The sequence below is a fragment of the Lycium ferocissimum genome, chromosome 6 (genome assembly GCF_029784015.1).
Source record: "Lycium ferocissimum isolate CSIRO_LF1 chromosome 6, AGI_CSIRO_Lferr_CH_V1, whole genome shotgun sequence".
In the NCBI taxonomy this organism is placed as follows: Eukaryota; Viridiplantae; Streptophyta; class Magnoliopsida; order Solanales; family Solanaceae; genus Lycium; species Lycium ferocissimum.
In genome coordinates this window covers 11,516,828-11,533,779 of record NC_081347.1, presented here as the reverse complement: position 1 = coordinate 11,533,779, position 16,952 = coordinate 11,516,828, and the positions used below count along the sequence as shown (strand labels likewise).

General features: G+C 33.9%; 1 protein-coding gene, 1 long non-coding RNA gene and 1 pseudogene across 2 annotated transcripts; 2 read left to right on the top strand and 1 right to left on the bottom strand.

Moving 5' to 3' along the window:
* Positions 1-2,712: 2,712 nt before the first annotated feature.
* Positions 2,713-3,273, bottom strand: LOC132059326 (uncharacterized). Its single transcript, XR_009415542.1, has 2 exons — positions 3,136-3,273; positions 2,713-3,039 (listed from the first exon to the last, which is right to left on the bottom strand). It is a non-coding gene; the product is annotated as an uncharacterized LOC132059326 (long non-coding RNA).
* Positions 3,274-12,957: 9,684 nt separating this feature from the next.
* LOC132061102 (CDT1-like protein a, chloroplastic) lies at positions 12,958-14,619 on the top strand (annotated as a pseudogene).
* Positions 14,620-15,322: 703 nt separating this feature from the next.
* LOC132061101 (prunin 1 Pru du 6.0101-like) lies at positions 15,323-16,736 on the top strand. The gene is given in 3 exon segments (XM_059453972.1): positions 15,323-15,341; positions 15,344-15,495; positions 16,308-16,736. Coding segments are annotated over 3 exon segments (600 nt in total).
* The last annotated feature ends 216 nt before the right edge of the window (positions 16,737-16,952 follow it).

Below are 16,952 nucleotides of genomic sequence, written 5' to 3'. Positions count from 1 at the left end.
ATTTAACTCCATGTTATTATCTGTCACTAGATATCGAGTATTAAATAGTAGTGGTATAGTTGGTTAGTTTGGAGTGGGAGACCTGAAAAGCATCTTTCTATGTAATCATTTGATTTTATAGGAGAAAGTCAAATCAAAGTTGGCTACTAATTGTTGCCAGAAATAAGTTTGATGCAGAGTTTGTTATGAATGGGCATCTTTCGAACAATCATTTTGTAAATGGGCCTTAGAAATAAGTTTAAATGAATGGGATGGGCCGTGGAATGGGATCCAGGGTGATAAATAGTGCCTTGTGGGAGCAATTGGGGTTATGCTAACCTCTCATCTCCCTTCTTCGAGTCTAAGCTTGTCATCCCCATTCTTTGCTTACTGTTTCATTTCTTAGTTTTCCAATTGTAATTTCTTATTTCAGTTTGTTAAATACAATCATCTTCCCTATTGTTGAGTATTTGTCGTAGTGTTTACTACAGAGTTAAGTATATTTTTGTTTAGTTTCTTCTTTTTGGACCAAGTAAAACAATAACATCAAATGCCGATTGACATTAGCAACTACAGCATTATTCATTGTTCGTACACATTCCCCAGAAAATTTAAAATTAATTTGGACGGCCAAGGAACTCCCCATGTTATGGCTTCGTTGAGTATTAAATAGGAGTAGTAAAATTGGCTTGGAAGCATCTTTCTATACAATCATTTGACTTTGTATTATTCCATCAGAATAATGATCAGACATTTTACATCGTACCTCACATAACAAACACAATTTGTTCTTCTAATTTTTTCTCCATTTGCTCTTCTCAGTGTCATTTGCCTTTTGTGTTTTCTGTCATTTTATTCATCCTCTGCCTTTACGAGCACCCATATGCTGCCTGTGATTTTTTATTTTTTTTTGGCTTCTTTAGACTATCAATGCATATAAACACTATTTGTTTTGGTTCTTGCCTTCGCTCTGCAACTCTTGCTGATGAGTTTGAACTACTTTTTTCTTTTGACTTTCTTCTTGGCCTATCTTGATTCATGGATATGCATGGTGTTATGGATGTCCTTTTTTTTTTTTTTTGTGTGTGTGAATATCGTTATACAAAGTGCCAGGTGTTTGGAAAAAATGTCACTGTAAGAAATTAAGACCTTGTTCGCACTGTTGAGGAGTGGACATCTCAGTTTTATATACTTTTAAGTTCTTTTGATTTTCACTTTCAAGTTACTTTAGTTGTTTCGTTGAGCAAATTCATGTCACGCCTCAATTTTTAATTCACTAGTTTTAGACACGTGCGTTGCACGTGTGTCCCATGGAAGTAGTATAAACGATATAAATTATATTAAAGTTGCAGCGAAATGAGTTATAACACGAAAATTTAAGTGAAAAAGTAAGCTAAAATTGATGAACACTCACCCCATTTGAATTACTTTTTTGTTGGGCGACAAATGCTTCGATATTTGTCTGAACCAACGAAATTAACGAAAAATATATATATTTACCTAAACATAGAAAATACTTTTTTGTTTATCTGAATATCGTTTTTGTTAATTGTAAAGCCGTTCGTTTTCTGTCAATTAGTTCATTCTCTTGTTTCTTGTTTGCCTGTATGGTAGCTTGCAAATTTTCTTCAGTATTTTCTTTTATAACATGGACAGTGTAAAATAAGGTGAAGCTATTGGATTGGCTGATTAAGCCAGTATGTGAACTGTTAAACATCTTATTTAATAGTAAGTAGTCCTGTTCGTTGATACTCTGGAGCACAACAATCATAAGTTCCCATAACTCTGGAAGACATAAGGGAACTATCACCCATTGGTCCAAGTTTTGCTAATCCAAAATCTGATAATTTTGCATTATATTCCTTATCCAGCAAAATGTTTGAGGACTTCAAGTCTCTGTAAATGACTGGTGGATTGACTTTATGGTGTAAATATTCTAGAACCTTTGCTGCATTTATTGCTCTCTTTATCCTTGTTGAGCCAATCTGTTCCTTTTAATGTATTCATCCCACTCATTACTTTTGGGTAATCAGCTTATTTTCAGGTTGTTTCTCGGCTTTGTTTTCACGATTGTGTCATTTCGCTGAATAAATTTTATTAAAGTCTATTTTGTTTGTTCGATATGATGTTGTCCTGAAAGTACATTAACAATGGTTCTCCTTGTGTGCTTTTGTAGTTTGATCTACTTGTTGCTAGATATCATAACTCCGCCCGTTACATTAGCCGTTCCCAAGCTCGGACTAAAGAGGGGGGAAGGTGTTAGTAAGCAATTATTTTGTCTGTTACCATCTCAAATTCTACATTACCAAAGGCTATCTTTAAGGGTTTGTTTTACTATGCCAAGTTAATTACATGAGCATTGTAGAAAACATAGATCGACTTCAATGACACTTGAAGAAAAAGCATGCATTGCTGCCAATATATGTGTAAAATAGATATCCTAAATTGACCAAATTACTAAATATAATTCTCAAAAGAAGCTTAAATAGTACTCCCTCTGTCCCATAATAAGTATCATTTTAGCCAAAAAAAAAAAATCCCATAATAAGTCACTTTAGGAAACCAAGACATAAATTGACTAGTTTTTTCCAACTCTACCCTTAGATAAAAAGTAGCAAGTTTATGTATTCAAGACAAAAGGCCACATAGTAACTTGGTATATAAGGGTAGTTTAGTAAACTTTACATTGCATTATTGGTTTCTTAATATGCATGGTTTTGACTAAGGTGACACTTATTATGGGAGGGAGGGAGTAACATATTATAGACTAACGAAAGTATACTACAATATCATAAGAGAATTAAATAAAGACTACGGGAAATCTACTCATAAAAAAGATAATGAATGTCTACTGGAATGACAAAAAACAATAAATCCCTAATCCTTTTCTATTTTGATTTTCTTATAAATTATTGAATGAGGGTCTTCTTTGTCTCCACAATCCCTTGTTTTCTTCGTGTGTTTTTTCTGCACCTCTATTGCGTCTTCCTCAATTTCAATTGCAGCAATAGTTCCAACTTCATGCATCTCTTCAGCAATTGCGCTTTCAAACAATCATGCCTGTAATGAAGTATGAAATTTATTGGATTATCAAGTATTTTATAACTAAACTGTAAGTAGTAACATTTTGGGTGAACAAATAATATCATATATTACCAATTTTGCAGCTCGTTTGCTTTTTGAAATGTCGGGTTTATCAACACACCACTAATATGAATGGTAGATGTCCTCACAACACACAAAATAAAGTTTAGTATAAATGTAATTGATAAAGAACTAATTGTGAATGTAAAAGAGTTTTCGATATATTACCTTGATACATCGACCCTTTCACGTCACAAAATGCTATGATAGGTTTTGTATCTATCAGTTTTTGTAGTAGTTCCCCATCTTTTTAAGCTAGCTCACCCCACAAGGTCACAGTTCTACGATCATACCCAAAAGTATCAATGGATTATGTATTAGTTGCAGGAAATCAGCAAACATTCTTATATGCTTGGGAGCTACAAAAACGCAATCACTAATAGTAGTTGGTTATTTCTTTCAAACTGGTTTATATGCTTGGAGCTACAAAAACACAATCACTAATAGGATACTTAAGAGTCTCTATAAGTCCTCAGTTTTAGCAGAGAGATCCAAGGCTTGTATTGCTGATTCAGCAAGTGGTTAGCACTTGGTAACTTGCTTTGCTGATTCAGCTAGTCCTAAGCTTGGATCATAACTGTGGACTGGAAATGCAACTTGTTTCAATCTTGCCATTATAATAGAATTGTGTCTATATTGGAAGCATAGAACCATTTGTCAAGTCATTCCTATTCTGATTTTTTTGAAAGCTGGTCAAACTTTGCTTTTGTGAGATGTTTACTCATATTTCGGTTTCAACATTCACTATAGTTCTTATTGTAGAGATGTAGTTGCCGGGGGGATTTGGTTTCGACCTAGCCTATCATCCTCCTTTTTGCAAAATGTTTAGCACGTATAAGAGCACTTCAGTTTCAGGATTTATTATATAGAGTGATTTTTTTAATATTCAGGTACCAGTACGATGTCAATGCTCCTGGTATTTGAACTTAAATAGATCTGTGTCTAATGCCAATACAATTTTTTTTGATAAGGGTATCTAATGCCAATACAATACTCAGGCTTATGCCATCTGTAATAATCTCAGCATGTTAAGGAATCCTACCAGGCAAATCTTCTCAGTTTAATTTATATTCTAGCTTGGTATCAATTTCTTCATTATGAAATACCCACGTTTAAGGATCATTACTTACAATAAAAATTTCTCTCCATCTACCTGCTGTTACTTGTGCATATACATGAGATATTACCATGTTTTGATTCCATGCCACTGAATAGCTTAACTCATTATTTGAGTAATTCAAGAAACTATTCAAACTAAAAATCCGATTACTGTGCTTCATGAGATATTGTATCAAATATCTAGTATAATCCTCCTCCTCATTTTACCAAAGTATCCCTATTTTTTAAAATTTTATTTGAGAGGATGCAGTCTCACCAACTGGAGGAAGCAGGTCCATCATTGATGTTCATCATAGAAGAAATTATTTCTTTATTCCACAGAATAAACTTGGTCAGGACATTTTCATAAGAGCCACAGAAATCAGGGGACTACCTAGCATAATTAAAATGCCCTCCGGAGATGGCAAACCAATTAAAGTACATGTTGCGAAAAAATATGCAGGATTCACATTTGAAAGGAAGTCTTTTCGAAAAAGGCAATACAATGGTGACAATAATCATAGCAGCCGCAGAGGTATATCTTTAAGATAAAGGGAATCAAAAGTTGTAACGACATACAATATAAATGCCTTTCTCTGTCCGATTCTCTTTTTCTCATTCCTCCGCTTGACACTTCCTTCATTGGGATTGCTTGGAATTATAGGTTCACTGGGGGGTATATTTTACCCATGCATACAGACCTAAATTCCAAAAGAAAAAAAAGCTTCTAACTTCTTTTCATTCTGTCAAAATCCAAAAGTCAATAAAAATCATAGCCGAAAATATTTTTAGGGAATGTTTTCCTTTTCTAGTGTGTGGTTAGTCTGAATTTTTGAAAAAAAAAAAAAAAAAACTCCAAGGAAAATGTTTTCCACCAAAAGAAGGGAAGTGACTTACATCACTTCATGACAAAGTCAGTTTCTTTACAATCCCAACACTTAGACATTGTTGTGACTTGTGAATGTGAAAACTCAAGAATATCATCAAAAGGACATCCTCATGTTCCAATCCCCCACCTCGTACCATTACAATCCCAACTAAACCCGAGAAAATGATCAAGTACTCATGTCCCAAATTAGTTGTCATAAAGTCAAACTATGCAAACTTTGACCTATATTTTAAGATATATTTTCCATCAAATTGACATGAGAAAAGTTGCAACTTATATGTTATCATTGTCAAAAAAGAAAAAAAAAAGTTGCAACTTATAGTTGGGATGGAGGGAGTAAATGATTTCTCCAGCTAAAATATTTCCTATGGAAGACACTTTCTATGTAAAAAATATTTGTCTATACCAAAAGCAACCCAAAACAATCATAATTTGCATAGCGAAATGCCCAAATCTGAAAATGGAATAAAACCTTAAACCCTAGGTTGCAAATCAACCAGGTAGGGGTGTGTGGATGGATCTTCATGATATATGACAAGTTATCCATCAGACTTGTAAAAGAAAGAGATTAGTTATCCAGCAGTAGCCCGTATTTCAACGGACACAAATGATAAAACCATTCATGAGGGTTTCATCAAAATGCAGAAAATCATGACATGTGAGTTGAATATAATAACGAATAAGATAATTACACCTCTCGACCTATCTGAACACATTAACCCAGGGACATCTGTTTGTACAATTAGTAACAAAGAGAATGCTAAGTAGTCTCCAATGGGGGAAAAAAAAACAGTTTCTTGAAATGAAGAGACATTCAGTAATTCCACTCATTCCTTTTTGTCCCTCATTCTCACTTCCTTCCTGGGAGGGTGGGGACTGGAGTGCCAGATCGAGACTAGTGTGGCAGAATATGTTATATTAAATTATAAATATATTGGTATTGAATTATAAACCAGATAAAAAATGCAGGCCCAACATCGGTTTCCAGCTAAACAGCGCACATTCTTACACGAGAAGGGGCAGAGTAGAGAAGGAACTAGGTGCTAGATAGGTCAAGACTTAAAAAAGACCCTTACCTCAGTTAGGAGTTCAGTGTCATCAATGGAATGAAGACACACCGGCACCATCCATCCACACACCCCTACCTGCCTACCTCCACCCCAACCCCCACCTCCTACAGGCCTACCACCACCACCAGAAGTTACACTCCGATTCTAAAAACTTCAAATTGTTTTGCTTTAAATATATGTAAATGCTCTTAAAATGATATTTTCCAACTTTTCCTACCAAACACAAGAAAATGGGTAGAAAACTCACTTATTTTCCGTGGAATTTTTTTTCCCTCATACCAAACACACCCAATAACAAAAGCAACCAAAAACATCATAGTAATTTGCAGAACGAAATGCCCAAATCTGAAAATAAACATAATACCTTAAACCCTAGGCTGCAAATCTAGTATAAAATAGGAAAATGGAGATTAACCTGGAGGTCTCAAGCTAGCTCTTTTACGTTTATGTACTCCCCCCGTTTTAATTTGTTTGTCTTACTTTCCTCTTTAGTCCGTTTCAAAAGAATGTCTCTTTCCTTTTTTGGCAACTCCTTAATTCCAAATTTCCAAATGACATGCTTAAACCACAAGATTAAACAACATTTTGGTGCATTACTTTAAGACCACAAGATTCAAAAGACATTCTTAAACTCCGTGCCAAGTCAAAATAGCCAAACAAATTGAAACAGTCAAAGATATTTGCATAATGAAATGCCCAAATCTCAAAATAGCATTTCGTTAACGTGTTGCTAATTAAATTAGATCCAATCGACTTCACAAATTCATTTAGAGCTACGTCACCTGGAGTCATAAAGGACCGGTACCACTTCAAATATTTGTTTTTTCGATGTTAGATTTATCTAAAGTATCATATGCACCACTTCTTCACCACTTCTACAGAAACTAGGGGTGTACAAAATAAACCGACAAACCGCACCAAACCGATAAACCGTATATTCAAACCGAGAGTCAAAACCCGACTAGTGGTCTGGTTTGACTTGGTTTGATATTGGAAAAAAAAAAACCCACCATAATTGGTTTCGTTTGGTTTTAACAAAGAAAAGTCAAACCGAACCAAACCAACCCGACATTACATGTATTCAATTTTTAAAATATTTTATACATAAAAATATTTATTTGTAAAGTAATTTATAAATATTTCTTAAATTTTTTCGTAATTTTTTATCTATTATCATATTATTCAAGATTGAACTTAGAATTTTGAATGTCAATAAGTTTTATATCCTATGGATGTTAGTAACTCAAATAAAGTCCAAACCAAAACTAACTCAACACTAATCCTAACAAAAGAAATTCAATTTACCACTAGAAATAAACAATAATGTTGAATATCTATTCTTTAGTTTTGCATAATTGATTTAGAGAGTAAAAATACATAACTTAAGTTTTTTTTCTTTGTCATATAATTAATACTTATTTTAGCATGACTTAGTATTTTTAGATTATGGTCATTTTCTTTTATGGCTTGTTAATTAGCAATATTTATTTTAACCGATTATATTAGCTTTTGTTAAATATTTTAATACAATGTCATCACTCTTCTCACATTTTGTGTTATTTTCTTAAAAAACACCTTAATTATATAATTGTATCTTACTAGGACTAAAAAAATATTTAAAGTAAAAGTTATATGTTTTGTATCAAGACTATTCCGCAAAAAAACCCGAAAAATCCGAGAAAATCGAACAACCCGAGAAAACCCGAGGTTGAAAAACCCAAATTTTATTGGTTTGGTTTGGTGTATAAATTTTAAAACCTGACGCAATTGGTTTGGTTTGGTGTTTAAAAAATCCGAACCAACCCGGTCCATGTACACCCCTAATAGAAACTCTAAAAAATTGTAAGTCTTTCTTCTTGACCCGTTATCATCATCATACCCTTTGTTGTGGGCGTCACATTTTAATATAATAGGTATGGAAACCAGCATAACTGCTAACTATTATGTGTATATTCAAAATTATTTAATTATATGTACATAGTTTGAGTCAATCGACAACCCAGTGAGCTCTAAAACATGGAGTAAATAATGGAATGTCATTTTTCACACTTATTGACTCATTGGCCAACCATCTCAACCAAGTCATTTTTTATACAACATAATCTAGACTGAGAAATCTCAGAGCTATAAATACTTTACTTACTCTTTTAGATCGTAAAAGATGAAATTTTCTATCTTTACTAGGTCTTAACAAAATAGGGCAATGAAGATTAACCTGGAGGTCTCAAGCTAGCTCTTTTACGTTTAGGCTTGTTACTTGCTCTTCAACTTTCATAATCGACTATCAGTTAAGCTGTGAAAAGCACAACTGACTTTGCTCCCTAAATCGGAAAGTCTTAAATTTAATGACTGAGCTCCTATCAAAAATGTTTTCCTTAAAAAATTGACATAAAAACACACCGCCTACCAGCCTACCCCTACCCCCACCCCCGCTTACCCCACCTCCACCCCTACACCCACCACAAGAAGTTACACTCCGAATTAAAAAACTTCATAGTGTTTTGCTTTGAATATACGCAACTGCTCCTAAAATGACATTTTCCAACTTGACTACCAAACAAAAGAAAATCACTTATTTCCCGAGAAAATATTTTCTTGGAAACCATTTTCCCTCATACCAAACACACCCTCTATGTAAAAGATATTCGTCTATACCAACAGCACCCAAAAATGTTGTAAGTCAATAATAAAAACTGAAAAATGAAGATTATTAATACCCGGAGATATTGTTGTTGCCGCAGAGTTGAATGCGGATACGGGTCGGGTCGATAAGAGTACTCTTGAAGAAACGGGTCGGATTATTGATCTTAGGGTTCCGAAACCCATTTTGATGCTTTGCCAAAAATGGCCAGAGACAGCTGTGGTTTCGTGTGGGAGAGATGATTTCCAACCCATTTTGATGCTGTGTTCGTTTTGTGTTTTGCGGAAAATGGGAAGGAATCCGGATCGGGTTATATGTAAGCTGGGCTGGATCTTTGGACCAATTTGGGCTGAAATGGGAATTAAACAGGCAATTTGCATGACTGTCCTTATTGGTGGTCTTTAATTTTTAGTCCTTCGCTAAAACTCCACCGTAAGTTAGAGGCTTGCATTAAGGCAAAAAAATCTTTTTTTATTTTTACTCTGTTAGAATTTTGCAAACTCTGCCTTAAGGCCTAACTTTTGCCTGAATAGGCCTAGATTTGGTTGGGTTTGGGTCGGGCCTTTTTACCATGTGGACTGAGAAAAAAAATTCCATGTGGATTAAATTAAATGACATGTCATATTTTATTGGCCAAATATTTATTGAGTGACTTTTGATGTGATATAGGGAAATTTAAGTGACCTTATTGTTACAAAGTAAAGAAACATGACTTTGGGAGATCATTACTCATAGTTGGGTTACCTTTTGTGTTATTATCTCCCGCAGTTGCGATTTCATTTCTTTTTGAGATCACTCCATTTTTTTTGTCTTATTTGATTGACGAATTTTAAAAATATAAAAAATATTTGATCATAATGTTTTAAACTAAAAAGGTGTATAGCGAGTGACATGGCTAGTTTGAGCAAATACTTACTCATACCGATGTTTACATCAAACCAATTAAACTTATCGTGGTTTATTAATTTAATAAAGTGAAAATATAAATTAATTAATCATAATAAAATGCTAGTATTCTATTTGCAAACACATGTTATGTATCTAATTATTTGGTGTGAGCACTCAAATAAGTCACCCGAGTGCGGAACAAGTGTTGTACCAGGGTCAAGAGTCTATTTCAAGATCAACCTGCTTTGTATTAAAGAAGTCTATATAAGTAGTTCATATATAACAAAATATTATAAATCATAGTCCATTCTTTCATTTATTACCAATTTCACAAGTAAATCTAGCTTCAAATAAATAAGTATAAAAAGAGAAATAGTTATTGAAAATACTTCTAACGGTCACAAACCAAATATGCACAATATTTAATTGTTTAGTATAAATCTAGCTTCAAGCAATATAAAAAGAGAAAATTGAAAATAATGATAACGGTATCACACCAAATTTGCACAATATTTAATTGTTTAGTATAAATCTAGCTTCATCAAACAATATAAAAAGAGAAATGAATAAAATAATTTTAAAGGTAACACACCAAATTGGCAGATTACATTCACTAATTACGGCCCGTGGGCCTTTCCCGACAAATCTGACGTCGCAAGTTAGATACATCGGCCTCCACCTCAGCTTTCCAGCTATTTGGCGCCAATTCTGACCTGGCATAGTTGCCACGTCAGCATCCACCTCATATTTCCCGCCAGAAAACGCTACTACATAGCTCTGGAACTTCTCATCAGTTAGGTGTTATTAGTATTAACTTTCAGAAAATATAAAATAATTTTGTAAGTTCTTTTGTTTTTTTGAAAAAAAAAATAGACTATAATTGTATTCCATATACTATCAAACATCTATAAATCAGATACAGTTCTTTCATTTATTTCCAATTACACTAAAGTTAATTATTTAGTAAATATAGCTACTATAAATTAAGAATAAAAATGAAATAAAATAAATGTTACTTAAAATGAGAAATAAATAAAGAAAAGAATTGTAACGGCCTATACCAAATTATAGGAAGAAATTGCACGAATTGTTTTACAAATGGGTTGGTCTTTAATTTTTGTCTCTTTAGCAATCAAGTCTTTATTTCTAGTGGGGCATAAGTTCTTTAAGGGCAAAAAATAAATAGAAAATAACTTGTGAAATATTATTATGCAAAAATATAAATTTATGTCCCACAATAAATTTAAGGAAAACAACACAAAATATGCTAAAATATATGCTTCTTAACCAACCGAGCAAAAATATTTACCTAAAAAACCCCTCCCCCAATATCCTTCCTCCATGATATTATCGCAAAGTTATAATATCATTTCCCGATGGTAAAATCGCGGAGATCTTGAGTCTTTTCTCTTCCAGTCCTTCAGCGATATCATCTCAAAGATATTTATGTATCATGATGGTATCATAGATGTCTGAGAAGTATTTCATTGAAGGATTGAAACAGTTTTTCGAGATACTATTACAGTCTATGTATATACGATGATGATATTATAACGGATTTTTTTTAAAAAAATGTGTCTTTTGAATAAATGAAGATGATACTATCACAGTATATTTTATACCATGTTAGTATCATAATTTTTGAGGCATTTCGGATAAAATCCCGAATGATGCATCATCTACCAGGGCTCCATCTATGGATCCATGGAGCTCCAAAACACCCGAAAAGCCAATCACTGCTCCTCGTCGGACTCGTAATCGGAGCACCGCGCTTTCATTGAAAGATATCCAACAAGCAGCCCAGAAGCTCCAGAAACCCGACCCGACCCGCCCGAAGATGACTTCTTATTCAGCTCGGTGAAAACCAGACCCGCCTGACTTCTTCTGAATGTTCTTCAGCTAAAGTGAAGAAGCATGCACCTCCAGTAAAGCTACCTCAGAAGTAAGTGTTTTTTTTTTTTTTTTGACAAATTTTAATTTATTTTGGCATCTTCTTCTGAATGTTCTTCAGCTAATGGAATCGAAATATTTCGTTTATTAAATTTAGCAAATATTAAATTCTGAATCCCTAATTTCAAAAGTACAATGTGTTTCATTTAATAATTTCGAATCCAGTAAAGCTACCAGAAAAGTAAGTTTTTTTTTTTTTAATATTTTTTTTGGATTTTATATAATGTGGATCTATTTCTAGAATTTTATAAGCAAAATAAACAATGGATTTAAAAATCCCGTTTATTAAATGTATAACAACACTAAAATTTCGGCAAATATTAAACTCTGAATCCCTAATTTCAAAAGTACTATATGTGTTTAAGAGTATAATGTGTTTGAATTCTATAAATCTAGTTGAGCTATCAGAGAAGCAAGTGTTTCAAAAATTCTGATTTATTAAATGTATCAAAACCACTACAATTTCTTGCAAATAGTAAATTCCGAATCCCTATGTGTTGAGAGTAAAATGTGTTTCAATTAATAATTTCAGAAGTATAATGTGTGGATATATGTGTTATTAGACCGCGACAAATCTAGAATTTTATGACCAAAATAAACAATTTATTCAAAAAATTCTATTTATTAAATGTTGATGAACACTAAAATTTCAGCAAATATTAAATTCCAAATCCTTAATTTTAAAAGAACTATGTGTTTTGAGAGTATAATGTGTTCGAATTCATAATTTCATAAGTATAGTGTGTGGATATATGTGTTATTGGACAGAGACGGATCTAGAATTTATAACCAAAATAAACAATGGAATCGAAAATTTCCAATTTATCAAATGTATAAAAAGACAAATTTCAGCAAACGGTTACCAAAAAAAAAAAATCAGCAAATATTACTTCTGAACCCCTAATTTCAAAAGTATTATGTGTTGAGAGTATACTGTGTTTCAATTCATAATCAAAGGTTGACTCAATCAAGTTTAACGTGCGCTTAAATCGTTGGCACAAAGCTACATATGTTCTTGTTTTCAGATTTTCAGAGCTGGGATTTTCAGAATGTTTTTTTTGTTTTTTGGTTTTAACATTGTTGTGTTTGTATAGGTACGAATTGTTGGTTGAATTCTTAAGTAGAATGGCCAATTCAATTCGTTTGCTGAAGTTGAAGGGTTCTTCGACGACATTTACAAACATTAGTACAAAAGTGGAGTGTCTCACACATAGGTATGCAATGACATTTTTTATACATTTTTATTGATGATTTGTCTAATTTTGTAAAATTCGCCATCTTTTAAATATAAGGGCCGTATGAAGCCTGATCTTCATATTACGTTAAATGCTAACGGAGTTGAAGTTGATGAGAAGTTGAAATCCTCTAGTGGCAATGTACAACTGTGGAACGTCTTCTGCCATCGGATTTTGGATTTCTTTAAATCCCCTCCTAAGGTAAGACAGACTTTTTAACTTGTGCTAGTTTTGACAATTGGAAAAATTGCTCTGCAATGATATGTGTGAGACTGTTCGTCGTAATTTATGTGACAGTATTTTGATTTCGAGAGTCAAATGAGTTGTTTTCTTATTGTAATTTTTTCATGTCTTTTAAATATTTTAAATTATTCATTATTGTGACTATAGACCCTTGTGGTCCGGCCTCCACACATAATGGGAGCTTTGTGCACCAGGCTGCCCTTTATTGTGTTTTATAGTACTTTTTACTTAGTTATGCAAATTTTATTTCAAAAAACTTAACGATACTATGTTCAAGCACACCTTAAATATTAAGAAGTTTGAATCTCACGTAAACTGGGACAGAGAGTATAGTATTTGTAGACTTAAATCTTTGTTGATTGAAATGAAACTAGTACAGGGATATCCCTTTTCTGCCTGATATCCTTTTCTCCCCAAACTCGAATTCCTCCAAAAGGTGAAAAGAATAGGTTATATTTACATATTTTTGCTTTTTCACCAAAACTAGTGTTGTTAACAAATGTTATTTCTGAATTTCTGGGAGATGACATTCCTGATGAAGCTCTACCAGGATCATTGGGTGCGTCAAAGCAAGACCTCTTGACGAACTCGTTAACTCCTGCGGGCCAACAGTTGATGAACGAAACACCAATTGCTTCAGTCCAGAAGCCGCCAGCATCTGTATCTCACCTGTCTCAATCTTTCAGGAAATCCTTTTCCAATCGAGCATCTATTAGCACGGAAACCAAGATTGTTAATTGCTCCACCAATAACACCTCTAAAACTGCAAATGAAACTCCTAAATTGCTTAGGACCACAAGATTCTCAACACGAGGGGTTAATTCCGCTATTTTACCTCCATCTCCACTACCATCAACTCCATCAAAAAAATACGAAGGGTGAAGATTGTTCGTCTTTGTTATGTACGGAAAGTACTCCAGCAAAACTTACATCGACTCCAGCAAAATTGATGGCTTTTACACCTGCGATCCAACCTCCGAAGAGATGCTATATGAGTCCAGATGGCGAGTCAACCGAATCACCAATAAAGCTAGCTAGGCGCCCTCCTCCTAGTAGGTTGTTGACCTTTGATACTTCTGTGAAGAGTTCAAAAGTTACAGCAGATGATGAAATCCTTGACATTCTTAACAGAAATCTTCTACAGTCGGTAAGACACCTCTTACATGACACCATTTCCTTGCTAATAATATAAGAAGTTGATTCTTTGAACTGAGAAATTAGGATATATATCTGTATTTCTTGGTCTACTATTTGAGGTTAGTGTGCTAATTTTTCACGGATTCGCAGATTAGAGACAAAGAGCAGAAGGCATTAGAGGAGAATGATCCAGCCATATCCCAAGCGAAATGGCAGAAGAAAATGATTTCGAGCTTGCCTAAGTTTTTCGACATGATTTACTTCCTATTTCAATCGATGAAACGTTTTGTGATTACTAAAGAGGAGCTTATGCACAAAGTGATTTCGAGCCATCTAGATATTGATAAAAGTAAGTCTCGGTTCATAGTCATTTGCATACACTTTGACAATATGAAGCTCCTTCTAACCTGAATTGTTTTTCTTCTTTCTTTGCAGGAGAAGTTGAAGAGCAACTCCGGTTATTGCAAAAAATAGCTTCTGAATGGATTTCTGAAAAGCTGTCATCTAGTGGTGATCTTCTGTTGCGGTAAGCTTTAATTGTTCCTTGCACCCCCCAACAAATCATTCTTTGCTTTTGGTTAAATCTTGAATTCACCTCAGTGCTTGACGAACTTTAAGTATTATGTGCTGCCTTCTAAGGGGCTTGATGTGATTATTTTTGTTTTTTGTTGCAGTGTTAGCAAGGTATCAAATGCTGAATCAATACGTGCAAGAATAGGTGAAGCAAAGTGAGAGAAAGCAAGGGCAGGAAATTTTTTACGGTAGTAAGGGGTTCAAAAAATGCATTAGGTCATAGGTTTAAATCTCAAGTGCGACATTCTTAGTACATTTATGTGAATTTCCTTGTATGAATTCTTGACTCCGCCACTGTCATCAAGTCTAAATTCTGAATCTGCTTTTGTTATGACAGGGAAACAGTAAGGAAGCTACAAGGACAAGATGACATGAGAGGTCACATTGTTAGTGTTCAGGAAGGGCTTAGAGTAATTAGGCCACCATTTTCACAGAACAAGAGGAAGAACAACAAGAACAAGGACAATATGGTCCTATGAATGGAATTGAAGAGACATTTGTTCTGCTAAGGTTAGAGAGAACATTGACAATCCCTCTCGTGCTGATATATACAACCCACACGCAGGGTGTTTCAGCACTATCAATAGCCTCACTCTGCCTATTCTCAGCTTCCTCAGACTCAGTGCTTCCAGGGGAGTTCTCTACAGAGTAAGTTATCACTTTCCGCTCAAGTTCTATGCACTGATGTTTTATAAAACATTTAGACGATCACCTCAATTGTAAGGTAATTATAGGTATATTTAAATGACAGACGTTAATCGATGACTATTAATAACGATAACTATCACATGTTAAACTGATACATAAAAAATCTTTACACGGTGTATATAACTCAAATCAATTGAAAAAATGAGTACTACTAGTAATATAGGTTCTATAGTTAGTCATTGAAGTGACAACAGTAAAGTTTGCTAACTATATTGGCATTTGATGAATATTACATAGGAAACTTTAGTGTGAGACCATTTTAACTAGTAAAAGTTAGTAGAATACCATTTATGGGTATCTCAATTGAGATACCTAAATAGGGTATTAGTTCATTCTCGAGTTTAGCGGAATGACGAATTTAATTCTTTATCTTTTTGAATTTAAATCAGAATTGTTGTAGAGAATAGGCGAATAGACGAGATTATACTGACCATCACATATGATTTGATTAAGTTGTGAATAATCAAGAATCCTATCTTCTTTTTTACCAGAAAAATTCGTACTAAATAATTCTTGTCTTGCCTGATGATTGGTTAAAATGTTTTGGACTCTGAAATTTATATACAAGTGGAGAAACAGGATTTAAAGTTTTCATTCTGCAACATCAGTGCATAGAACTTAAACTCTTTCAGAGAAAGCTTCACTGGATGCTTTCGTTGTTATTCTATAATCTCAATTATGTTTTCTAATACTCTAAAGCAGGGGACTAATATTAACAATTGTTTATTTTTCGGAATTAAAAAAATGGGCAGAATTCCATGATGGAACCTCATTGGTACAAGAACGCACACAGCATAATCTACATAACAAGGGGTGAATCAAGAATTCAAGTAGCAGATCATAGAGGACAAGCAGTCCTAGATGACCAAGTCAGAGAAGGACAATATATAGTAGTGCCACAAAACTATGCAGTAGTTAAACAAGCTGGAAATGAAGGATATGAATGGATAGCATTCAACACTAATGACAATGCCATGATCAACACTCTTAGTGGTCGTACCTTGGCTGTTCGGGGATTGCCCGTGGATGTCATTGCCAATGCTTATCAGATATCGAAGGATGAAGCGCAGAGGCTTAAGTTTAATAGGGAGGAAACTCTCATTTTCCCAGAGTTGTGTCTGCTTGATGAGACTGATTTTAGATTTACTAGTTTTTTGCTTGATTATAAGAAGAGGACTTAAGGAAATCGTGTCCTTAGATGTAATAATATGTAAGAGTAGCGGCGGGTTTATGTATTTGAGAAAGAGGGAAAATGCAGAGTAAATTTCCGAATAAAAGAATGTTGTTCAAGTACTACTTCCAATCTTGATTTTCATGTGCATCTTTCTTAAATTCATTTCAATTTGTGGTATTTGGAACAATTGGATAAAATTGGATCGATACATAGAATAGAAGAT